The sequence below is a fragment of the Fulmarus glacialis genome, unplaced genomic scaffold (genome assembly GCF_000690835.1).
Source record: "Fulmarus glacialis isolate BGI_N327 unplaced genomic scaffold, ASM69083v1 scaffold12039, whole genome shotgun sequence".
Lineage (NCBI taxonomy): Eukaryota > Metazoa > Chordata > Aves > Procellariiformes > Procellariidae > Fulmarus > Fulmarus glacialis.
In genome coordinates this window covers 16,617-42,879 of record NW_009232684.1, presented here as the reverse complement: position 1 = coordinate 42,879, position 26,263 = coordinate 16,617, and the positions used below count along the sequence as shown (strand labels likewise).

The following is a 26,263-nucleotide window of genomic DNA, read 5'->3' as shown; positions in this document are numbered from 1 at the left end:
CCCGGCTCCCCCCCCTTGGACTACAGCCCCCAGCATGCACCGCTCCGAGGGGGCGGGAAGAGCCCGCCGGGAGCGAGGCGGAAGCGGGGCCGCCTCGGCAAGGCTCCGGAGCCGGGCGGGTTTAGACGTTAAAAGAGTTTATTTGTTAATACAAAAAACCAAACCAAGAACAATACTCATGAATACGCATAAAGTCTCGTTCCAAAGCCATAGCTGAGCTTTAAGTAGTTCAATCGTAGCTTCACGCTGCTCTGGCAAGGTCGCACCCGCTGTGCAGAAGACGACCGGTTCCCCCCCACGGGGAGCTGGGAGCAGGACACAGGCGTGCCAGGCACCGGGCAGCACACACGCTGGCAGTGGCATGTGCCCAGGGCTGTGCGGTAGCCTGCATCCCACCCTTCAGTTTTAATTTCGTTTAACAGGGAGCTTGTATTTCCTATCATGGTGTTAGTAACCTTTATGACTATTAGTTTAGTTTCTTCTCAACAGTAGACAACAAAAGGACTGCTCTGCACCTCGAAACCAGACCTTAGATGCATCTCCGCAGGGTCCAGCATTCGTCATCGCGAGCAATCACCTTGTTAGGGGTCAGAGTTGTTTCAGCAAAGCTGACGCCCCTCCAGCAAAAAAATCTTGTTTAAAGATACATCATGGAGCATTCAGAATTTTGTTAGGAGGAAGAACAGCGAGAAAGCATAAGGGCAAAGTAGTTACATCAGTGCGAGCACCAGTAGCACCAGGCAGAGGTCCTTCAAACCATCTTCCTTGCACACCGTCGCTCTCACATCCTATTTGGCCTCTTTCTAGGGGAAGCTTGAATCACAGCATTTCTTGCCAAAAAACATCCTGTGCACCACGAGTTTGCTTGCAATCGAGTGTGCTGCACAGCTACGCTGTTCCTGTGCCCACCATCTCCATGGTTGGTCCCAAACTCCATACCTTATCCCAGCTCCTATACAGCAGACCTTGCCCGGCCAGCTCAGGCTGCACGTGAGCTGATGCTGCAGCAGGAGAGTGCAGAGCACTAGTCCCCAAAAGCCACTTATCCCCTAGTCTTTCCCATCTCACCAGCCACACTCCTGGAAAAGCCAACGATACCTGCAAATCAAAGAGCAGTTTCTAACCAACACACTGAAGAGCTCCAACAGGAACTCTACAAGACACTGGCCCATCTACTTTTGGGACCTTGCAATTGCAAAGAAATCCTTTGATTTCTCAGTTCAGGATGAAGAATGGTATCAGCAGTACTAGGTTGCTCTCATTTTTCATGATCTTGTTTAAACCCACCATCCAACTTAACTAAAGCAAGCACCACTAAGGCACACACCAATCAACCCCGCCAGAAAGCACGCGAACCCCACCAGCACCTCTCCACGAGCCCTGGCTAACCAGACCTGAACTGCTCCATTTACAACTGACACCCTAAAACACACCTAGATGCTTCCAGATGTTTGGTATTCACTTACCTCCAAGAACGGATGACTGGTTTTGAGCCTTGCTGCCAATGCATGGCACAAAAAAAGATGGTCCCACTTCTTCCCAGGGCTGGGACCGGTCACTCTCTCTTGATCCTTCCTGTACACCTATCAGGGTACACCACTGCAGCCACCTCTCTCTAGTTTGGTTTCCTCAAGAGACTGCACTGTTTAGTTTAACTTGTTGGCCCTTTTCAGTGAAAGCTGAGAGACACAAATGCCTCAAAACAAATTTCCTAATAGATTTTTAAAAAAAAAAAAAGTCTAGGTAGAAGACAGAACCACAGCATTCCCACCGAAGAGAAGGCCATGGCACAAAGTTTAATTATGTATTCTTACACACCAGAGAATCCACAGGGAAGAAAGATACCGCGCCACACAGCTGCATGGAAACTTTTGATCAGAGCTTATGCCTTATTAGACACGCACACACAAAAATCAGGCTCCAAATTCTGCTTCTTATAGAGCTATTCATACAAAACCATTGAGAACTCAAGGACTGGTCAGATCAGTCTGCAGCGAATGCTGGGGATTCCCCATCGTTCTGCCCATTCTCGGGCACAACGTGAGGAGTTGGGGTGGGAGAGGGGAGCAAGGTCTGCTTTAGAATTCAGGGTTATTTTACCATTTTCCCCACATGCTAAACAAATTGTGCCATCTTTGTCTGTTAAAAAGTAAATTTATTATCCCCTCCTGGTAAAAAAGTGAAAAGCTATGCTTTGTTAGACCAGTAAAATACAGAATTACTCCAGCTCTTTGGAGGTTTTTAGATACAACTTCGAAGCATATTATTCCACAAAGGAACAGCAAGTACCTTTCTTAAGAAAGGAAACTCTATAATGGGTCAGCCTTTTTCTTTTAAGCAGAAGAAGATGTATCCATTACAGGACTCCCTTTCTGTCCAGATGACTCCTGCGAAATACCCTAACATCCTCCGGACGGCACATACAGAAAGTTTGCTAAGGAGAAATACGTCTTAAAAAAGTGACTTCAGGAAACAAGTGCAAGTTCCTTTTAAATCTGTTTTATAAGAAGGATACCGATGTACATTTTAATAGTTTTATTTTCATTTTCCCCAAGGGGGAACCAAAGGCAGAGAGGTGTTGTGAGATACATCACGCTGTTCTTATGGGTAAATCAATTTGTGAATGTTATTTTACCACTCTATAAAAATACACACAGGAGTGTGAAGGAAGCAAAGTAGTTCAGAGTGGCTGTCATGGAGCAAATATGTTAAATACAATCAGTTTTTTTCCCCTAAAAATTGTGGCTCCTTGTGTTCCATAAAACCAAAGTCTTTAGTAGCCACATGCCACAGGAACAGAAATTTAAGTGGTAGCTTCCTTTGAGCATGTGCACACAAAAGCATTAGTAAAGAACTGCTCCCATGGGACTAGACAGCAGATGTGAGCGACAAAGCCCCATCCACAACAGGAAAGAAGATATGCATTCAGTTTTATTGTCTCAGCTTCCCATCCAAACTCCTGTAAACAGGTTCCATACTGTTCAGGCATCTCTGATAAAAGAGTCTATAGTTCTATAAAAAGAAGTCACGCTGTAAGATCAAGATATTTACCCTGTATGTGTTATGCGAGCGCGAAGAGGAACAACCTTCCAATTTCTCAAGATACATCCAAGCAATCTGTAAGTGACCCAATTCCTTCCTCTGTCCAACTGTGCTGTGGGAAACCCAGTTAAGTGCCTCTTCACAGGTAGAGACAGTTTCCTTTTAAAAATGTTAAGGACACATTTTTTTATCTTTAAGAACTTCCTGGAAAGTTACTGCGGAAAATGAAAGTGCTCCCATGGTGAGATCAATGTGCAAAGCTCTACAGACTTCTGTCCTTGCTGCTTTCTTAGTATTCCTTCCCTTAGCAGATTCATGTTAAGATGAGGCTCAATACATCGCAATGAGGCCATCATCCACCTGTAACAAGCAGGCAGACACTGGAAAATGTTTTATGTTTAATCATAAAACGTGGAATAAGCAAAAAAAAATATTGTTCAGATACGATCAGGATGGTCTCTCAAGCGGGTTTATATACCAATGGCCTGTAACACTCGCTTTTCATTCTCATTGAGATGGTCTGAAAACATTGCATAGCAGGGCTGCTGTGCAAACTGACAGAGGAAGTCAGTGAGATAGGCCTGAAAGGAAGACAAAGACCCAGTTAGCATCATGTCACTTTGGAAATTCTGTTTCTTTCACGTATCAAAAGATAAACCTCAACATGCACCAAATAAGACAAAGGGATTGCAGGGAACAGAAAAGTGATGCAGAAGGAAGGGTGGCAGCAGAGGGGAAGGGCTGATAAATGGCTGCCAGGTGGTGGTAAAAAGCAGGAGCAAAGTATCATACAGGGGCTGTGACTGGATGGGAGCATCTCCCAGTCGAATATGAAATTCTGTCACCAATCTACTTCTGACTTCAGCAAATAGCTGTGAAGCTCACAGGTAGAAAAGTCTCATCTCCCTCTGTTCAAAAAGCTTTGTTCATTCACATTTCCAAGTTATAGATATTGATCCAATAAGGAAAAATAGCTCCAAGCATTCTTGGGATACTCAGCACTTCCCAAAGTAATTTCAGTGAACTGAGTACATTCGGGACAACAATCAATAACTGGTGTTTACAGTTTTATTAAGGTACAACATAGAAAAATTAAGTTTATAAAGAATCACAGGAACCTGATTTTAAAAACTCATTGTACAGCATCACCTGGAGATCTATTTGGTAAAGAGGGTCCTTTAATGCATCTGGATCATCCTCTTCATCATCTTCATAGTAATCCTCATCTGTCAGAGGCAAATCAGCAGGTTTTAACATCAAACAGAGCAAAAAATCTCAGGAAGTATTCTATGAGACTACTGTTGAAATCCAAGGATGCAAAAAGAAATAGTTTCAGCACTGCTGGGTAAAAAAATTTGTACCCAGAATATTCGCTCCTTAAGTTCAGATGATTAGAAAACACAACATCCCAGAACAAGAAGGGTCATAGTGGAAGCCTCAAGGAACGCACAGGTAAGACGAGCACACACGGGATACTAGACAAGCAGGTTTGTTAGTTATGTGCACTATTATCTTACGCCTTAACTTTACGTCAGGGTGACGCATTTCTGATTCTGTGGTAATGTAAGCAGTCTCCCTTATTATATTTGCCTGTAAGGTTCTCTCTTCTAAGACTATATGCAAACTGGAGAGCAGAGGAAAGGAGATATCATACCTGCTCCATCATTATGCAGCTATTATTTCTCAAGGTCACTCCACAAACAAACTCATCCACTGTTACGACATTGTCATTCCAAGGTCATGTCTACATCTTTAAGCATCAATTTTCTCTTTAGAAGAAATACCTGCATGAACCTCACAGCAACATGAAGCCTACGCAGCATTTGAACTCTCAGGTGAAAAATGCAGTTATTTAATCATTGTGTTATTCAGACATGTCCCTCTCTTACAGAAAAAAGTCCTTATTCAAAATCCCAGTGTAATGTTTCCTTCCCCTTGCCTGCAGTCTCTGTTGAGCTGCTGTCAAGGAAAGAAAACTCTGACTAGGATGTCATCTATTCTATTTCTGCTTTGAGTAAGCACTTTAAAGCTGTTACTTACCATACTTGTTTGTGGAAAGAATATCTGATAAGAACTGTCCTGCTAAGCCTTCATCTTCATCCTCATCCTCTTCCTGATCCTCCCACATATCATTTGAATCATCTGTTTAGAAAACAAAAATTTCTAGAAATAAACAAAACCTAAGAGGTCCAGTCTGTGGATCACTATACAGGGGACTGCATAGTTTTTGGCAAACATCCCTGCTTGTGTAAGTAGATGAAGGGAAACACCTGCAATCTTTACCATCCCTTTGGAACGCTTAACTCAAGAACTGGAGCTAAGCAAAAAGCAGCTGTAAGAATGGATGCCTGAAGTAGGGAGGAAGAAAGGCGAACCAGATACACCAAAAAGGATAATTTTTTTGGCATATGGTCAGATCCCATCTTCCAAACTGGCCCAAAATAATTTTCAGGTTTAAGAATACACAACACTGACTGATTTTATCCTTTGGATCACTATTTAAGCCTTTGTAATTACAGGTATATTATTTACTATTGTGAGTTTCTTATTACTGTAAATCCTTCTGAAGAGATTACAAAGTAGATTTAAGCCATGCAAAAAGGAAAAGCAAACCCAGTATTTTACCTTGGCTCCAATCTGCAGTTGTCTGTCTAGATGCATTTGCTTCCATTGCATTAGAGAGTTCATTTATTATTAATTTTAAGATTTTTACTAACAAAGGAATGTTTGTCCAGCGTTCAGGATCTATAAGAGAAGAAAAATATACATTCATACCGCTTTTAATAAAAAGTTATTAAAAACAGGCCTTTTTTTTCTGGGGGTTGTTTTTTTTTTAATTTTACTGTACATTTAAAATGCTCACAGGCGAGCAAAAATGTCCAGGTTGGGAGGAAAAAGGGACTGACAAAAAACCCCCAGATGTTCCTTCCATATACCTTCACAGCTAGATTTCCAAAGATCTTAACCGCAATATCAAATCTTGCATATTTTGAATGAAGAGAAGGCATAGTTAAAATCTTCACAGCTGAATTATTTGTGAGTCTACTCAATTAAATCATAGTTACAGATGACTTCATTAAGCATTCTTCTCTGAAGTCATTGTTGCACATCTAGCAGTGCGTTCAAGTAAATGAGCAGTGCAGCACTCCCATGCGTGGCTCTACCGTTTCTGAGACACTGCAAGCTCCAACTTTTCCTCACCAGGGCTCCTGCAAGGCCTAATTATTCCATAGGGATAGCTAGACGGTGTTTTTGTCCTTAATTGCAAAAGTAAAGATGCTATCAAATAAACAAACTGGGAGCACTAGTTTTAACTCTTTAGGTGCTCAGATGCTAGCAATTACTGTTCTTCTATCTGACTAGACAGTATCTGAGTTTGTTTGGTTTGTGCTGTTTGGTGTTTTTTTGTAAGCACAGAATAATAAGGTAGCAGGTGTTTTGTGACCACTACTTAACCTCTTACAGTCCTAGCGCTTCGCCCTATTTATTTCCTTTACTAAGTGTTACTGCATCACCCCAAATCCCCCGTGCCTACGACAGCTGAAGGCTCGAGGAGCACCGACTGCCTCGATGGGCCTCCATCCATTTCAGATCAGTACAGCCGTTACATCTTATCCCGTAACTGGTTGTGCACAAGCTCTAGCACAGCAAGTTGCAGAACCAAGGTTCTGACTGACCGCTGAGGACAGCGGCTCCCCAGTGTCTTCCTCTCTGGGGCTGAGTCCCCCCCCAAAAAACTGCCCAGTGCTCTCTCCAATTTAATATATGAATCTCTATACAGTAATCTCCAATCAAGGATTTTGGGTTCAGCCAATTAAAAATAAGACAAGTCTTATGCAGGAGACTGGCCAAGCTTTCCTTAAAAGTGATCTTCAGCTTGCTGAAATCTTTGCTGATATTTGTAAAGTCTGTCTCATCGAAAAAAATACCACTTTTTTTTTTAAATCTCTGCATTCACTAAACACACCTTCCTCTCAGAGAAACTACTAGGCATCATGAAATTATCAATTCTATCTCATTAGATGGAACAGGATGATGCAAAATAGCAGTGAATAACTCCCTATCCCATAATCACCTCCATCCACTTACACTAAATCAGAGACATCAAGAGTCTTCCAAATCAGTCTTTGGCAGAATTAAAGCAAATAATGGATATGTTAAGTACATAATGTATGGATTAGCTCTAAAAAACAACACGCACCTTCTGTAGGAAGTATCTCCCACAGCTTTGTGTGATCTGCAAGATCTATTTTACAGCCTTTCATAGCATCTACTAACAGGAAAAAAAACCCGTTAAAAACAGCAAAATGATTACTTACTTTTGGCCGACTTTGATCGTGTCCGTATTCCCTCATCCATATTAAATATTTCTTCTCCCTTTACCCTAATGTCCTGAAGTCGCTTGTCATCTGTGTTGATGCCATACTGAAGGAGTTTACACAACGCTACAGAGCTGGGGAGCAGGGAATAGGAAAATTACAGATAAGAATGTCTCTAAACTGCCTGGCTTTCACAGTGAACTGTTAATAGGGAACACATCTCCAGAGCAGACATTCAGATGCCCTTTTTTCTACACTTTTGCCAAGAACAAGCATTACAGAATTTTCCTATTTCTTCTGCTTTATATCAGCATCCAAAACTGGACTCATCTCCTGCACAGCAAGCCAAAAACTAACAAAGCTTTGGATTAAACACTACCAAACAGTGCATACATACATTAAAGATTTTTCCAGTTCAGAAGGGCCACGAGGTTAAACACACTCCTGAAGCATCGCGTGCAGATGAAGATGGAATTAAGAGGAAAGCAGTCGCAAGAAAGTAGTAATTTGGTTGATCTGCAGCCTTGAACATCTCTTCTACTTTTCTCCAGTCTCAAAGCTCTTTTTCACTTCTGGTCCTTCACAGCTCAGCTACACTCAAGACCTTCTAGCTTGCTCCCTCAGTATCTTCATGTGTTCTTTCCATCTCTGCTGCTCAGATTTCTATGCCACACTTTCAGACCTTGTCCAGTTCCAGGCTGTTTTCAAGCCATACTGAAGATGACTACAGGTTAAGGCCACCAATTTCCGTTTGGCACTATTAAACCTCTCTCCTGGCTCCACACGTCTCAAACTGAAGTTTTGAAGCTCCGCAGAACTCAATCTTTTTGTGCTTTCACTTCACACCCTCTTTCTCTCCCACACTATGGCTCTGAGTTCCCATACTGCTGGTTTGGATCCACATCTTACATGCCACCCCTGAGTTGTCCAAAGTTTTCCCATCCTTTCATCATGCAAGTCAACAGCAAACAGCCACTTCTTCAACCTGCCACTCACAGGGATGGGGACTGATGCACACAGAAGGTGTCAGCTATCTTCAAGTTCCTTTTACTAACTCTAAACAAGAGGGTCCTCTGAACAGGCATTGCTTTTCTTCAGTACGCAGAAGACACCTAGCATTTTCTAACGCACAATAAGCATCACCGTAAATAACCCAAATCAAACTGTTTAATATAGTGTGGAGCCCTGCCAAGTCACCACACAAATAGCTCTAATCTCAGACAATACGGAGACAGCACTGAACAACAAAGTTTAACCTTGTTCTCCCTGTCAGCATCAGCCTTGGCTTTTCCCTGTGGCCATAAGCAGTCTCAGGGGATCCTGCAGACAACCCTGCTCTGTCAAAATGGGGATAAACCACTGCTCCTAAGGATGAAACAGACCAAGTGTGACCAAAACCAGCACCAGATCCCCAAATCAGACTGCCTCTTGTTCTGCATGATCATTCACAAACATCCATTTTAAACATGCTTTTTCTTATTATTTATTTCACAGGCTATTTGATTGCCTTATAACAGTAACACACCAACACATACTAAGAAGTGAGTTAAAAGATGGTGAGACCCCTAAGAGTGGTCTGTTAGGCTTCACATTTCCAGAAAAATCAAAGACAGCAGCTGCTGCAAAACTTAAATTAATACAGAGCATTTCATGCTTTGGAATATAGTACTCAGCCTGCACCAGAACACAAATGTGCTCCTACAGTAGAAGGGAGAGAAAACGGTTTCAGTTGATTTCTTTATTGACTTTTAAGAGATCATTAAATCAACAAGAAATCACCAGGTTCTCTTAGGAAACCCTCTACAATGCCCTGAAACTCTACAGTAGTCTATAAAGGCAATCTCATGTCTGGAAGCTATTCTCATCCCATTCACAGAAGTTCAATCTCAAAAGCACTCCTGTGCTTGCAAGAGATACCCCCTTCCCCCTTGGGTCACCCTGTTCCAGCACAGAAACATCAGGCAGCAAGAGGAGCACTTAGAGGAAGATCAGAGATTGCTCCAATTACCACAGCTCTCCTGAGCCGAACTGACAGTGCAGGAAAAATTAATTCTGTCCAGTGCTGGCACACACTAATCCGAGTCTGAACCAGCTCCCCTTTCCCTCAAACCCAGTGCATTTAATTGCAATGGGATGATCAGTCAGCTAACGTTAATGCATGGATCCTGCTTATGAAAACATCCTACCTGACTTTGCCTTCATATTGCCCGTAGAACAAGTGCTGCCGGCTCATCCATTCGGCCATTACAAACTCCAAGGCAGGCTTGCCAGTTGGTCCGGGGAGACTACACAGGAACTCCAGCAGTGGTTCCAGTTGTGAGTGAACCAAGTGAGCAAACACCATAATCAAGGACTACAGGAGGAGAAAGGAAACGTTAACTCTACATAATTTAATAGCTGAAAATGTTTTATCAAATATTAAGTAACCAAGTCTTGTGCAAGAGTAGAGACTGTGCTTACCCCAAGAGGAAGAAAAAGTATAATCCTCTGCAAGACACTCTGTGCTACAAAAGCAGGCAATAAACTTCTACAAGCAAACACCATAATCAAGGACTACAGGAGGAGAAAGGAAACGTTAACTCTACATAATTTAATAGCTGAAAATGTTTTATCAAATATTAAGTAACCAAGTCTTGTGCAAGAGTAGAGACTGTGCTTACCCCAAGAGGAAGAAAAAGTATAATCCTCTGCAAGACACTCTGTGCTACAAAAGCAGGCAATAAACTTCTACAGTCAACAGCAGTATTTACCCTAGCAGGAATAAGTTTACTCACACCCATGCCCCAAACTTAACAAACCTTCCTAAAGCAAAGATTAAAAAGCTATTTAAAAAATATCAGAGGTTGCAGTTGACTTTTGACTAGCAAAAATATCATATGGCAACACTCAGACACTGCAATTGCCCTGGTTTGCTCAATGGACCAGAAGCTGTACACATAGTTCTATACACAAAGCTCTAAATCTACGCATATCTAGCAGAAACGTGTCTCATTATCAAGCTAAGGAACAGAAGTTATTAGTCCAGAGCCAGAACCCGTATTCTCTTCCCCTTTCACTCCAGAGATTTCCCATCATCACCTCCACCACAGGACCACCCTTCTCCCACATCATCACATCATAATTCAGCAGCACTCTTCCAATTCTGAGGGCACTTTGAAAACAAGTTTTATTTTAACTGCAAGTTTTAGAAAGTTTTTTTTTTTTTTTTACAAGATGCAGTTTTACAGTCTGACTCTGAAAAACCAGGAGTAGAATTCATATGCTGCATATGTCTAAAAGTCAGTCTCCAAATTTGAGGGCATCCCTGTAGGCTTCCTCAAGGAAAAGCTGCCCACCTCCAAAGGTCCATCTTTCAGGCTAACACAGGAAAGATATTCAGCATTGTGAAAGGCTCATTTCTCTTCCCCTGGCTACAGGGGCTTCACGTGACTGCTTCAGATTTAAGCTTCCGGATCTTTTAAATCCAAAAATACGCAAAGTGAGAGCCATTCTGAATAGTTAAGAATAAACAGTGTTTCTGAGGGGGGGGGGGAAAGAAAGGCTTTAAGATGAAATCTGTGCTGACACCTGAATGGCCTCCTTGATTCACCATGTGCTGGCTTGAAAAATGCGCATACAAAAATCAGAGAAATACACAAGATAAAAGGGTTAGAGCAGAGTGAGCCTCAGCCAAGTGCCACAGTGAAGGCAAAGGTGGGATCTTGCCAGAAGGCAGAACTCCTCAACAGTGCCAGCAAAACACCTTACCCCAGCTGCTGCTGAGGAACCAGGGCAGCCATCACTAGACGTTTTACATTAAGGGCACAATCAAAAAAGATAGGAGAGAGAATGAAGACCACTGGGATAAAATCATTCCGTAAAAGTGTGCCACTCGAAGTAGGTCAAGGCTAGAAGAGATGGTGATGCTTTTGTCTGGCCTCGTATTTGATGCAGGTCAACTACACCTCCCATCCACCAAAAGTTCACCTTGTCTCAACTCCCAGGCATTTATCCTTTGAATACAGCACAAAAACACTTGAAAACATGTGCTGCCTTTGCCACAACATCCATACTTGGGCAACTCTTGTCCCCTCTAAAGGTTCACTGCTTGCAAACATAAGGTCATGAGGGACTATCTAAGGTGCATTAAAGCTTACCCACAAGAATCTGTCTTACCCTATATCCGGACAACTCTGTATGAGCAGAGCAGGCGTTTTCCTGACTACTTCAAGAAGATATGTAGAACCTCCAACTGCAGTAGCCATAGATAATCAGGCACACAATTAAAACAAAAAAATGACAGCAATTTCTTTTCCTGACACTTCTACTTATTCTCCTGGGTGCTCAGCCTGCTCACCTGCATTACACTGAGCGTCTCCGCTTGTTGCATTTTGCTCAGGATAGCTCTCAGGATCTGGTCCAGATTCTCTCCCAGCTCACTTCCTGCTTTCGAAATTAAAGTGGAGACCAGCCTGCCCACAAAGGCAGCGGTGAATTCTGAGGTCCTTGGATCTAGAAGCTGGCTCACCACCTGCATCACATACCACAGTCCGTTGTGGCCTTGCTCATCATGCCATTGTGCAATTTGCTCCAGCGCCACCGAGACATATGCACGCAGACACTCGCCACCATTCTAAACAAGAAAATTATGTTAGAATTTCCCTTTCTAGGTAAGGGAGCGGGGAGGCATGGGAAGACATCTCCTTCCATCACCCCAAAAAGACCCTTAACCAAGATGAAAACAATGGGCAAACTGGTGGCACCTGTAAAAGATCCAAGGTCTTTAATGTGAGTAAAATGAGTGCCTAAATTTAAAAATAATTTCTACGGACTTCAGTCCATTATCAAGTACAAAACTCTTCACTGCCCAGGCAGCTCTCAAGAAGATCACCTAGTAAATACAAAGACAACCTGGAGTAGCTGCAGTTTTGTGCCAGTCTTGTCACCCAGAGAAATGCCAAGAGATTCTAACAAGGGAGAGATGAAGACAGCAAAGTGTAGCATGAACAAAACACAACTCAGCAGCCAAGCTGCAATCTTTTTGAATTTTTCTTAAAACAAAGATCCAGCAGAACAACCAGCATGCTGGTCTCCAACCTCTTCTTGCTGGTGTCCAATACTGTGTTCAGTTTTGAGCCCCACACTACAAGAAAGACATTGAGGTGCTGAAGTCTGTCCAAAGAAGGGCAACGAAGCTGGTGAAGGGTCTAGAGAACAAGTCTTATGAGGAGCGGCTGAGGGAACTGGGGTTGTTTAGCCTGGAGAAAAGGAGGCTCAGGGGAGACCTCATCGCTCTCTACAACTACCTGAAAGGAGGTTGTAGCGAGGTGGGGGTCGGTCTCTTCTCCCAAGTAACAAGCAATAGGACAAGAGGAAATGGCCTCAAGTTGTGCCAGGGGAGGTTTAGATTGAATATTAGGAAAAATGTCTTCACCGAAAGGGTTGTCAAGCATTAGAACAGGCTGCCCAGGGAAGTGGTTGAATCACTATCCCTGGATGTATTTAAAAGACACGTAGATGTGGTGCTTAGGGACATGTTTAGTGGCGGACCTGGCAGTGCTCGGTTTAAGGATAGGAATTAATGTTCTAAAAGACACGTAGATGTGGTGCTTAGGGACATGTTTAGTGGCGGACTTGGCAGTGCTAGGTTAATGGTTGGAACTTGATGTTCTTCCCAACCTAAACGATTCTATGATCCTACCCTTACTGGTATGTTATTTAAGGAAAGCCATTTTTATGGTCTGTATTCACATGGCAAAGGGTAGCTGGCACTATAAAACTCCTCATGTAAGGAATGAAACCAGCTTTATTATTTATATGCCAGCTAGTAGCTGGAATGAAAAGGCACCCTGCACTTTTAGCCTCTGACACATTTTCTTTCTTGTTTAAATACTCTAAAGACATCATCAGGTAATAGCAGAGCCTGCCAACAAGCACAGCTCAGGCACTATTGCTGTTTGAGATGAATCCTCACTCTCCCTCCATCCCATATCTGGCTCAGTCGAAGAGAAATTTGCCCTCCCCTTCCCACCTAAATGAGTACAGGAGAAAACTGCTAGAAGGAGGAGGTCTAGGAGGTCTTCTACGCAGGAGGTCTTTTGCTTCCCTATGCCTGAGCGTGTTCCTGAAGACAGCCTCTGCCATTCCTAGGTGTGATGAAAGTTATTACGGTGGAAGAAAAGCAGTAAGGTTTTGGGTTTTTTTGTTTGGGTTTTGTTTTGGTTTTGTTTGTGGTTTGTTTTTTTTTTTTTTTTTTTTAATGTGCTCCAGAGCCCTGAAATAGAAAAAAAGATCAAGGCTGGTACTTTACTCACTCCAGTCCTCCAAATTAAGGAATGAACACTAAAAGTCATTGCAGGCCCTTGAACAGCAGTACTTTCATGATAAATTGGAGGTGGCAGAGACTCCTGAGGAGCTGCCGATATAGCTATTCGCAAGCAAAGCCTGGACTCCCTTAAAGGCTATGTGAACTGTCTTAGTTGGTCACCTCTCTTGGACTTGCATAGCCCTGCAATCCTTACCACTCCCCACAGTGTTACCTGCATAGTAGCATTGTCATCTGTGTTCAAGCTGCACTGAGCCACTGCAGGGAATGCTTGACAGATCAGGAGCTGGGACAGAGGAGGTTTTGTATTCCTCACAACTGTGGTCAATATGTCAATAGAAGTCTGAAAGGAAAACACAAACAAAAGCACTGTTACAGCAGCAGCCATAGTACGCTAAGTCAGAATTACCCACCACTGGTGCAAGCATCAAAGGCGTAAACTGGAGGGATATGAGCCAGTACTGATTTTACATCCTGATTTTACAGTCTAGAATATTTTTTAAATCAGAGGACCTTGGAGTCACACACCCACAGAATCACTGCATTTGACATGGATACATGGTGTGCACTGTAAAAGTTCCCAAGGCAGTTCAAACATTAAAAGCAGTGTAACCACTTAAATATGGCAAACAGTTTCATGGTACTGATGCACGCTAATCAGTACAGCCAGAGAATTGTTCTAGCTGAGTTGTTCCATTTTTATTTATATTGATTTAAATTTATTTTAGTTACCCATGAGCGATTGTTACAGTCATACCAATCAATAGGCAGATTATTAGCATATTGATAAAGATGTTTATGGGTTTAATTCCGTATAATCATTCTACATAGTCAATGCTTAATCTTTTATAAGCTGACCTTTTATAGAAAGGACAAACCTTAATTTATATCCAGCAATTTATACATATGTGACATATAAATCAGAAAAAGACTTAGAAAAAAGTGCAAGAAATGGCCGTGTACCCTGCTGGAGAACATTCCACCAGAAAGAAGAGACTGTTCTTGGTGAAAGATGGCTAGGAATGCAAAATGACTAGGAATATCTGTAGAGACTGGAAGACAGAGCAGCAGTTTAAAGTTAACTTTTGGAAGCATCTTCCCCCACCTGCAGTTTGCCTTCTCTCCACAAAGCAACCTCTACCAATGATCGAAGTCATTGTTCCAAAGCAGTTTAAAAGCAACCCTTCTACTCTTTGCAGACCAGCCATCCTATATGTTAAAGAACAGGGAATCATCTCCAGCCAAGACCATGTACCACTGTAGCACTTACTGCACAAAGTCCTGCTGGGATCTTGTCAGCAGGAGCCTGCATGATGCTGACAAGAGTTGGTATTAGCCTCATCTGCATTGGACCCTGGCAGGCTTCTATCTGAGCTAGCTCCTTAAAGATATCTTGGGCAAGAGAAGCAACAACTGGATCTGGAGAGAGAAAGCACCATTTACTAAAACATTTACTAACAAACACATCTCAATTTTTGCTACCACTATTTCGAATAGGCAAAGCAGCAGGTTTCCCTTCTAGCTTTACCGTCGAATGAATCAATGTTCATTCAATTATTATTTATTAAGTTTTCAGCATCAGGATTCAGTAGCAAAAACAACAGTACTTTGAGAATGTAACTTGAACGCATACCATTACTGTACTTCAGAAATATTGCAATCGTGAAGGGGCAGATTTTGTTCTCCACACTTGCTGTAAATGTTGGGTCTACCGTACAGACAATGCACAGCGTCTCCATCACAAGGTTTAGGACCTCTGAACTGAACTGAGTTGCCAAGTGGATCAGTCCATCAAGAATGCTAGGAAGGAAAGGCTGCAACACATGGGTGCTCTCAGAGATCTTCAGCTGGTCACAGTAGCTAGACAAGAAATTTGTGATACAAAAATACATACCGAATATATTAAAGTGATTTATACATTTAACACCAGATGATATATAAAGGGTTACTTCACCCCACCCATTCTTTTTCCTTAAGTTCATTCCTTTAGGACTTTTCCCCATCAGTCTACTATTCCTTGATCTCTCAACAGCTCAGCTATCTTTCCTCCTCATCCCGCCCCCAATGGTTTGCAGAAGCAGAGTTGATCCAAGTGATGTTAAAAGCTTCCACTGCCTCTTAGTAACAATTCTCTCTTAAGAACTGCCCACCGATGGAGAAAATAAACCTTGAGGAAAAAAACAGTCTGAGAGACTCACTGCTTACAACATCTTTAATCACCATGTTCTACAAGTGAGCTAGGGAAGAAAAAAACAATTTCAGGAATAACTAAGTTGTAAGTCTCTGCCATCATTCATTACCATCTCAGTGCAAATAGAAGACAAGGTGGTTTTGGGAGGTGGGGAAGAGTAGTTCTTTTGCATGTTTTTGTGGATTTTTTTGTGTGTGTTTGTTTTTAAACTAATGTTCAGTTTTCACATTAGAATCAATACAGCAGATCTTCCCTTTTTCTTCTTGCAACTTACTTAGAAAAACAGGATGCCAACACCCCTCCTCCCCCCCGCCCAAATCCCTTATTGTTGTTATTTGCTCCACAAGCCCATATTATGCCATTCAGCCACCTTTGTGACTGAACAGGAGTAATCTTGGTTTTATTTTTATGCTTTCCATTGCTATCTAGTTCTGCTTCTCTTTGGAACCGTATCCATTATAACATTTTATTGTAGCCAACCTTGAATCTCAATTTCATATTCCTCATTAGAGTTATTCTATTTTGAACCTGCTTGCTTTCTTTAAGTTGACATCTATTTCATCCAAAGCCAATACTTCCACAGTCTATACAGAAATATTATCAATATTTTAACATACCAGTTTTATAAGTGTAATTTATACCACCTGTTCCTGGAACTTCAGAATATCTTGGGGTTTACCTACCCCCAGATAGCTCTCACTGCAGAGATTCGGACAGAAGGAGGCTGGGTTTCGTGTAGACCACTGACAGTAGCTTGCAGGAACTGCTGGATTAGTTCTGGAGACATAGCCACTGTAAAACGGCTGGCGGCCCACAGAGCACGACCCAGGAGAAAAGGAGACACTGAAACAAAACAAAAAACCCCAGTGGTTTTAGAGTAACTTTAAAATTACAGCTGCTTCCATCCATTATCCAAAATTTTGTCATCCCAGTAGGAAAATGGTAAGATATGACACAGAAGACCAGTATGCAGGCATACAAAGAATTTTTATTCATGGGCAGAATCCAGTTTATTTTCTTAGTTATTTAAAAACATTTCTCATTTGTTTAAAAAAAATCTTCTTCCCCCAACTAGTTACACTTGAATTTGTTCATCAATACAGCAATACATGCTTCAGTGGATCATCAGAACAAAAGGAAAGGAAGAGAATGAAGGCTTTTTCAGTAAATCCTATTCATCTAGCTCAATATTCTGTCCCCAACAGCAGCAAATAGCAGAAGCTTAGGTGGAAGAATTAGAGAAACAGAGCACGTATACACGGATCTTTTACAGATTACTTTTCTTATTTCCAGCCATCATCTTGCAATTACAGAACATAATGTTCAACAGCACCAGAGAAACAGTGAATACTCATTATCTACTCACCTGTTTACATTTATCAAGGTATGAGGTATCTTTATCGCACTTAACCCTTCTGCCTTTTCAGGCTAAAAGTATCCTTATCTATTTAGGCTATCCTCAAACAGATGATGCTCTCTATTTCTCAGCATCTTTACTGCCATTATTTATACTCCTGCAAGTATTAATTTTAAGATGAGGACATAAAAAAACCTCCAAGATGCAAGATATATAGTAAGAGAAAAGCTTTGTTTTCTAAGCAAGTATTATAAAAAGCAAGATTTCTTTGTCTTATTACCATTACTGGCATTAAACAGACATCATCTGAGAACTATCTATATACTGAATTCAGGAGCTCCTTCTAGAGCACAATAGCTCATTTACAACCCAATACCACATATGTAAATGTGTGTAAATATATGTAAATAGCTGAGGTTGGCTTTTTACATGCATTGCACACTATGCACTTTGCACAGTATTTCTTCATTCAAAATTAACTCAAAAAAAGAAAAAACCTTCTTTGTAATAGGCTAAACAAATGTTCCTTTGATGAAAGCATCCAGCAATTTGTTTTTCTGCACTGACTCAACTTAATGTGGACTCACCAATAATGCTCATATTGGCTTAAACTTCTCAATTTTTAATTATTTGCAAGGACTCTTGAGGTCCAACTTTCAACAACTCCTTTGACTTTCTTGCATACTGATGTAAGATAACGTAGAACGCAGAAGCCTGCAGAGATCCCAACAACAGGATCCCACTCAGCTAGGATTACTATTTGAATTCATGTGCTATGACCAGTGTCAGCCCCAGCATAAAGAAAATGGGATGGTTTGTTGCTGCAGGAATTCTGAAGCCTGTTAAACACTGCTGGTGTCTTTCCCAGAAACTGATACAAGACAACAGAACAGCTATTTTCCACCAAGTTCCCCAAGCAATCGCCGTTCCATCTCCAAGCCCTATAGGCTCAAGCATCCAGACAACAGTGAGTTGCAACCAAAGGCATAGTGTCCTACATTTAAACGACTTACACCAGACCTGGTAGTATACGTGAACTCACAAGGTAAGATTTATGCCCTTTCACATGTACAATGTGCACAACTGCATTTCACAACACCACACACCTGATTCATCAGACACTTTTGTTTGTAAGAGATTTCCAAGGTCTGGCACTCAGCAATTACTCTGAGTAATGGGAAGGGCCAATGTACCTGAAAGGTTGAGGTCTGCAAGAACAACATTTGTCAGGAAGCCATGCATATCAAAATGTATTCTACCATTCTTCACACTGTCTGTAATTATAGACTTCACAGAGCCCAGGGCCAGCATACAAGCTTCATGTATTTTCCACCTGCAAAAGAATTCAGATGCCTTTAGGTTTTTCCCCCAACATCGCCTCAATAAATAAGTAAAAATTCTGAAGTGAAACCATAAAAAGTTTTGGTGTAAGCTACCACAACTATTTTCTTGATCCCAAAGCAGAGAATTTTAAAAGGCCATGAAAGAAATGAACACCTGCAATACTCAGCAAGTTGGGGGCTTGGAATCTCACCCAGGATAGGCAGCATTCTCAATCACTTTCTAAAATACCGGTTGAATAATTGTTACTTCTTCTACCAATTTTGTTCCCATAATAAAAAAAGAAATGAGTCTTTTCTATAAAGGCTTACATCTCCAGCTGTGCCTTACTTGATTATTCTATGTGCAGAAGCACTGTGAGAGCCAGTACATTAAAGGTTTAAAAATGTCTGGTTTTGCATTACATTTTGTTAATTATGATGAAATAGGGTTATGGGCAAATACCACTTCTCCTTGGTTTTATTTGTGAAGCAAATAACCTACTTTAAAACTGATCACAATTAACGCAGATGGGGACTCAATGTCTGATTTCTCTGCCATTCAGTTGCTGCTCTCCATACAGAGTGGCTACTCTGACACCAATATTCAAAACAAACACAAACACTGAATTAATGTACTATAAAACCAAGACAGAATAGTTATGGAACAGCTCCCAGGTACTCTTGCAGTTAAGCTTTCTCCTCCTATCCCCAAGTAACATTAAAAATTGCAACTCTGAAGTTCTAAAATTGAACGCAGACATCTGCATACAGCACCTATATCTCTTCTTTACATCAGGTAAAAGAAGATACACCTGAAATTTTGAGCTCAATAACTGAACAGGAAGTGAAAGTATTGCCAATTTCTCTTCAGATTGTGTATAACTAATTATAGTTTCCAGTGATGTGTTTTAAGGAATTGTCAAGGTCTGGAGGGAGGGAGCCTGGGGACAGCTGGCTTGTGCTAGGAATTGCTGAAAGTATTCCACATGAAGATTTCATTATCTGGCTCAAGAACTGCTGTACTTCCTTTTCTTCTTCTAATCAGAGTTCTCAAATTTCATCCTTGTCCATCAGTAGCAGTGTCACGAAAAAAATGTGATGAAATTGTCCTGCACCCAATGCTGCAAAAGAGCTTGCCATTCGTATCAGAGTCGTTCCCTGCTGCCCCATCTCCTTACCAGTGCTCAGCACCGTTGTTTTTAGCTTGCTCAGCTTCTTGTAAATGTCTTGTAGCTGCTGCAGCCAAAGCAGTTGCACTCTCATTCTGGAAATCAGCAGCCACAGCCTGCGCAGAAGGAAATAACACCACTTATTTGTACAGACTTTTAAAAGTTGGCCTTTTCTCCAAATGCCCTTCATGAAGCTAAGTTTATTATTTGTTATTATTATTTTGGTTGCATCTAAATGTGGAACACATTTCATACCAGCAACAGATCCTGTGCAGCAATCCTCACTGTATATGAAAAAGTATCATCATCTTCATCCTCCACAAATTGTTGTGGATTTGCGGTCCAAACTTTTATCTGAAACAGAAAGGAGACAAGAAGGATAGGGTGGATGACCAATTCAGAACACCAAGGGTAAAAGGGAGCTTTTCTGTTCCCAGTAATCTCAGTTTTGCAAAACTACTTCAGAATTTTTCTCTGCCATAAGAAGTCATAGTCTTCAACTGATTTTTCTTGTATTTTATTGGAGAAACTTTGAAAAGAAGACACCCTCTCTGTTCTGAGCTCATTTTGCTCTTCCGCTCCTCATTTGAGATCAGAATTTGACAAAACTAATGACTGACCTGGAATCAACGCTACACAGTTTTATTTATAGATTAAGAACGGGAGAAGCAGATGGATCTTTAACAGAGCGCCTGTTTTTATGCATGCCTACCTAAATAAAAAGATGATGGCAGTCAGGCTTGGGAGGCCTGGAGCCATGTAGGATTTCAGTACAAATTATTTCACATCACTAGCACAATTTTTTCACTATCACAGAAACCTGGCTATCCCTTTCTTTTTCACAGCATACTACTTCATGAAGGAATGAAGAAAGCAAGCTTGAGAGAGTTGGGGTTGCTCAGCCTGAAGAGGAGAAGGCTCCAGGGAGACCTTATCGCAGCCTTTCAATAATAAAGGGGCCTTATAAGAAAGATGGAGACTTTTTACCAGGATCTGTTGTGACAGGACAAGGGGCAACAGTTTTAAACTGAAAGAGGGTAGATTTAGATTAGATATATGGAAGAAATTCTTTACTATGAGGGTGCTGAGACACTGGAATATGTTGCCCAGACAAGTTGTGGATGCCCCATCATTGAAAGTGTTCAAGGTCAGGTTGGACGAGGCTTTGAGCAACCTGATCTAGTGAAAGATGCCCCAGCCCATGGCAGGGGGGTTGGACTAGATGATCTTTGAAGGTCCCTTCCAACCCAAACCATTCTATGATTCTGTGATTTGCTGTCCACGATACACCACTTAGGAATATTTGGATGCTATTGCCCTAACTCACAGCAGAGTGACAGAACAGCCTATTAGATTACAGCAGCTTCCACACACTGAAACTCTTCCTTAGCTGTTTTAAATCTCTCATCTCATTTGCTTCCTACACAAGACAAACATGCTCACCTGCTCCTCTGTGATCTGCATATAAAGGAGGATGTAATAGATCAGCTCTGGCAAAGCCTTCTTCACTGTGCTCTTAAATTTGTTGTTTTCCAACAAGGCATGGACAAATTCAAATATGCTGAACACTAGATTTTCAAAGCCCAATACTTCACCTGAACAAAGAAGTAAGTGGGGAAAAAAAGAGAACATGACTGAATATGCCAACATACAGAAAGGCAGAAGTGAAAACAAAAACAATGACTGAATATGCCAACATACAGAAAGGTACAAATGGGTATGAAATATAATTACAAATGGTTAGCTTGTCTGACCAGATAACGTTTATTCTAGCAAGGGCAGCAGCAGCCCCAGGAGGATGTCTGACCTCATCACTTTCTGCTCTCTTCCCACCTCACCGCATACCCCTGATTAAAACTTATCAAGCTCAACCTAAAACCTGTTTGGTTTTCTTATGTCCCATTATTTTTACCTCAAAATTGTTGCAGAATTCACTCGAGTCATTAGAAAACTTAAATTATGCAGCTTCATTGATCACAATCATGTAACTTGCAAAGAAGTGATGTACGCTGTTCTAACACCATAAATGTATCTTTAAGCACAATCTCCTACAGTGTTTCAGTCACTGTTTTGACAACAATAATGTTACGTAAGTACACTCCTCTGCAAAACAGAAGGCAAAAGTGCAGTTTAACAAGTTCTTACCATCAGAATCCACAGGGTCTTCCACCTCTTCTGTGTAATTTACTTCTGTTCTCACATAAGTGGATGGAGTTAAGTAAATGTGTGTGTTTCTAAAGAACTGCATCTGTTTAGGAATTAATCTATTCCTATCTTAAAACTCCCGATAAGTAGGGAAGTTTTCCTTCTTAAAAAAATCTTTAACTTTACGCAGAGTCCTGTGTTTCAGAGAGACAACAAGCCCCAGGAGCTCCTGGCTTTGTGCACTGCCCAACTTCAATGACCACTTCCACATCACTTTAATACATCCTTTAGATCATTTGATTCACTTAAACCAAGTCCTCCAAGGTAACCCAAAACTTCATTTATGTTAAAACTTTGCAAGAACGGAACCACTCAGACTCAACTCTTTCCAGGGGACAACGAGCCAATTCAACACTTCACTGCTGCTGAAGGGTGAGGAGCCACCCCATAATCCCACGTGCTACCTTATGTTGGCTCTGCTCCTCGTCAGGCCTCTCCATGAGCCTCCAACTCTGGGAAGTGGCAGAAAGCTAACCTGGGGGTGGAGAGGAAGGAGGTTTCTTTGGGGATGGCAAATTGAAGGCCCAACAAATGCCAGAGCAAACACAAGGGAAGGAAGGACAAGATTCTCCCCTTTTGCAAACAAAAAACTGTTTTGTCAGCTCAGCTGCCAGCAGGACTGCAGTGGGAGTCAGGACAGGACAGGGAGAAATACACCATCAAAAATTTAACAAAGAGCTCCTTGTATTTTAACAGGTGTCCAAAAAAAAAAACCAAACCAAACCAAAACAAACCCACCAGCTGACCTTGAAACTAGTCAGTCTCTACTTGCTCTAGAACTAAGGCTACTTTTATGGTCTCCCTGCCCATTTTCACTCTACAAGAGCCTATCACCCAATATGCAGCAGGATTCTGAAACACAAGACTATGCAGGCAGCTTTGATATAAAAAGGTCTAGATCTATGATCTCTAGGAGAACTGTCATTCTTATTAAATTACAGAGGAAAAGCTCAGTCCACCCTTATGCTATTATTGCAACACAGTGTCCAGTTCTGGTGTTTATACCAAAAATTCAGAAAAAGCTATAAGAAGGCTCAGTATTCTACAGTTACTGTCTCATTATACAAGGTTAAAAAAGCAGATTTGGATTAACAATATGGAAAGATTTGACTTGTCAGTTTGCAAGTACTGGAAAAACTACCAACAGAACACCTCTAACATGGCCAATTGTGCAGTGAAGTAATGACTGTTATAAAATTCAAAAGGCAAATCAACATGAGCAGCAAGTATAACCAGCCATTAGTACTGCTATAGCAAGGGATATTGTAGATTCTCCTTCACCTGAACACCTTACACTGTGACAAGACATCTTTTTAAGACAACAATTTTCACCAAAGAGTACCAGAAACAATGCAGAGATCAGCCGCAATTCTACAGCCAGTATAACACGGGCACTCACATCATTCATCATATATGACTTTTAAGCTAGAAGAAACTTAATGGAGCCTACCGACATAACAGAAATATCTGGTACATCTACACCATAGATGCCTATATTCTGTCACAGCGGACTACACCATGTAGCATGCTCTTCGGCTGTTCAGGTCGTTATTGTGTATGAGACAGAGTTTGTCTTGTTCTATTCTAGTTAAAACCATTCACTACAAAGGATATAAGGCGGCACTTTCTGTAAGGGTATTCCAGACAATGGGCAGGATCTGCTGCATTGACGAAACCATGTGCTTTGGATAGTTTTTCACAAGTGCTGTCACAGCCTGGAACAAAAAAGAATATCAATCAGAAGCGAAGCAGGGGAAAACTGTCAACAAACACTCAAATCATGGGCTGCTGTTTCATTAACAATTGAGATAATCCAATGTCTTCCTGCCACCAAGGTCTCCTCCTCCTCACTCCAGGCAGTCCCCTCACTTGCATAAACTCCGACAAACAGGTCCCCTCTTCATATTTTGCAGGAAAGCAAAGGGATAACACAACATGTACAACTCTGGAAATGAAGACAATGCAGTAATTTGGTGGTAAGGTATAGACTCCAATCAGAAGTACGTGACTGCTCAGCACTGTCTGGATACAATTACCACCTGGAAGCTATCTTGTCCCAGAAAATGAACTCTTATATCAAGTAAAACCAGACCACAGCCTATTTCCCACACTTCTACACATGCAAGCAACACATCCATTTGCACATCTGGGGAATAGTTGCAGATAAAAACACCCACCCAGATCAATTCTCTCATCCATTTCAGCTGCAGTCACAGGCAGCTGTGCCAGCCCAACACAGGGGCTGTTTTGGGAGTAGCTCAGCAGCTCTACAGCAGATTGTGCTTGGGGTTTCATGAAGCTGATCACCCTGATTTAGGGGAGCCCTTTCACTGACGCTTGCCAAAAAGCTTTTGGGATCCTCCAGGAGTCAGAGAACTCTCACGCCACCTAACAGACACCGTCTCCTGCTGCAGGGACAAAGCTCCCAGTTATTTTATATTGGCTATAGAAGAACCCCTCACAAACTGCCTGACTGGTGGCTGCTACGAGACATACAGGTATCAGTTTGTTTCTGCTTACCCAATACGAAACACTTTGTCCAGTTTGTTTGTTTGTTGCATTGGGTACATTAATAGGGGGGGAAAAAAAAAAAAATTCACCTTCCAGAAAAAAACCAGCATTCTAATATCAGTATTAGAGATGAGCAGGCAGTCAGAGATAATCCAGATACATAAGTTTGAGAATGAGCCTGGTAGGTGCTAGAAGCATTACAGAAAAGACCTGTTGAAGCCTCTGGGGAAAAAAACGTTTATGCAGGTGCTGGCAGAGGATCTGAACCTGATCTGCAGGACTGCTGCAAACTCAACATCCTGACTATGGCCACAGTAGCATCTAAAGAGACTTGTTCCATATGCCACTGCTTATGAACCCTATGCAAGTTTTTCTAAGCTATATGCCAAGACAATCTTGGAGGAAGCATTGCTGGAGTGGTAAGAGAGTTCTTCAATTCAATAGCTCTGCAGTTCTTACAATAGAAGGCTGCGTTTGCAAGTTCAACACTTTCCCGCAGTGCAAGTCATTAAAAAAAGAGCACTCTCTCCTGTCAAATGTTGTATTTCAACACCTGGCCTCTCATTCTGCCAATTCCCACTGCTTGTTTGAGCTAAAAGAACTGCTTCACAGATCTCCTCCTCCTCCTCTGCCTACCCCCACGTACTGCTCCACCACTTATGAAATCTGCCAAGAAAATCCTTATCCGTCTCTCTTCAGAGCAAAGTCAAGCTACTCCCCAAAGCAGGGCATTTAATGGCCAGACAATAACCGACTGCATCCACACCTGTAGCCTGACTCACTGCACAGACACACCAAAATCACCACTGGGGGAGCAACACAACAGCTCCTGAACCCCTTCCAGCTATTCCACAAGCAAACATCCAACTGCATCTTGACTAATTGCTCAGCATCTCCTTAAATTCACTCTGTATTAAAGCCTTTTCTTGCTTCACTTCCTACTTGTGTCTTTAGACAGAGATGGAATCTCCAAATTTGTGGATAAAAAGCTTAAAATATACACTAGCCAGCAGCAGGAGAGCATGCTAAAGCTAAATGTTCAGTAAGAGTGCAGCAGGTGCAGGTTATGTACTTTGTGCATAAACTTATGAAATTTGCCCCCAAGACACTGGCCACCACCTTGTCTTCCAAACAAGAACGAAGAGGGTATGATTTAATTATTTTTTGTAACTTATTATTTGTTCCACAGGAAACAGCAGGAAAAACATAAGCATAACTTTTCTGACCCACCCAATATACCGCTGTTGAAAGAACAGATTTTAAGCATAAGCAAAGAAGCACTACAGCAATGTTGTAAGATACTTTAGACTGTTGGTTAAGTGGTGCTCTTGATATAATTACTGCATACTAAGTACATATTTGTATTCACTTGCTATGAAATTTGCCTTAACTCTGTTACCTGTCATGTTTAATAACTCTGTTTCTCTCAAAACAATCAATAGCAGCATGTTCAAAAACAACAACATTGGAATTGGAATTCAAGAATCATTTAGTTGCAGCTCATTCATCCTCAGAGATATTAATTTAATTCATGCTAAACTATCAAACAACAAAACAATGAATTACACTACTGGTATTTTGTTCTAGTCCTCATGGTTGAAAAGATTTTTGTTGTGGCCAAATGTCCCATCACAATCAATAGCAGCATGTTCAAAAACAACAACATTGGAATTGGAATTCAAGAATCATTTAGTTGCAGCTCATTCATCCTCAGAGATATTAATTTAATTCATGCTAAACTATCAAACAACAAAACAATGAATTACACTACTGGTATTTTGTTCTAGTCCTCATGGTTGAAAAGATTTTTGTTGTGGCCAAATGTCCCATCTCAGGATTAAAG

The 26,263-nt window shown here is 41.5% G+C and overlaps 1 protein-coding gene across 1 annotated transcript in view; it reads right to left on the bottom strand.

The window, feature by feature from the left end:
• Nucleotides 1-2,528: 2,528 nt before the first annotated feature.
• Nucleotides 2,529-26,263, bottom strand: part of IPO9 (importin 9) — a 33,260-nt gene continuing 9,525 nt past the window's right edge. The window contains exons 8-24 of the mRNA XM_009585018.1: nt 23,524-23,624; nt 21,850-21,908; nt 21,148-21,299; nt 19,960-20,058; nt 19,714-19,820; nt 18,407-18,546; nt 16,540-16,699; nt 15,299-15,525; nt 14,936-15,084; nt 13,880-14,008; nt 11,698-11,973; nt 9,548-9,714; nt 7,362-7,495; nt 5,668-5,787; nt 5,083-5,184; nt 4,192-4,268; nt 2,529-3,623 (exon numbers count right to left, since the gene is read on the bottom strand). Coding sequence (XP_009583313.1) covers nt 3,513-3,623; nt 4,192-4,268; nt 5,083-5,184; nt 5,668-5,787; nt 7,362-7,495; nt 9,548-9,714; nt 11,698-11,973; nt 13,880-14,008; nt 14,936-15,084; nt 15,299-15,525; nt 16,540-16,699; nt 18,407-18,546; nt 19,714-19,820; nt 19,960-20,058; nt 21,148-21,299; nt 21,850-21,908; nt 23,524-23,624 — 2,310 coding nt within the window. The 3' untranslated portion in view covers nt 2,529-3,512. The remainder of the gene's footprint in view (nt 3,624-4,191; nt 4,269-5,082; nt 5,185-5,667; nt 5,788-7,361; nt 7,496-9,547; nt 9,715-11,697; nt 11,974-13,879; nt 14,009-14,935; nt 15,085-15,298; nt 15,526-16,539; nt 16,700-18,406; nt 18,547-19,713; nt 19,821-19,959; nt 20,059-21,147; nt 21,300-21,849; nt 21,909-23,523; nt 23,625-26,263) is intronic.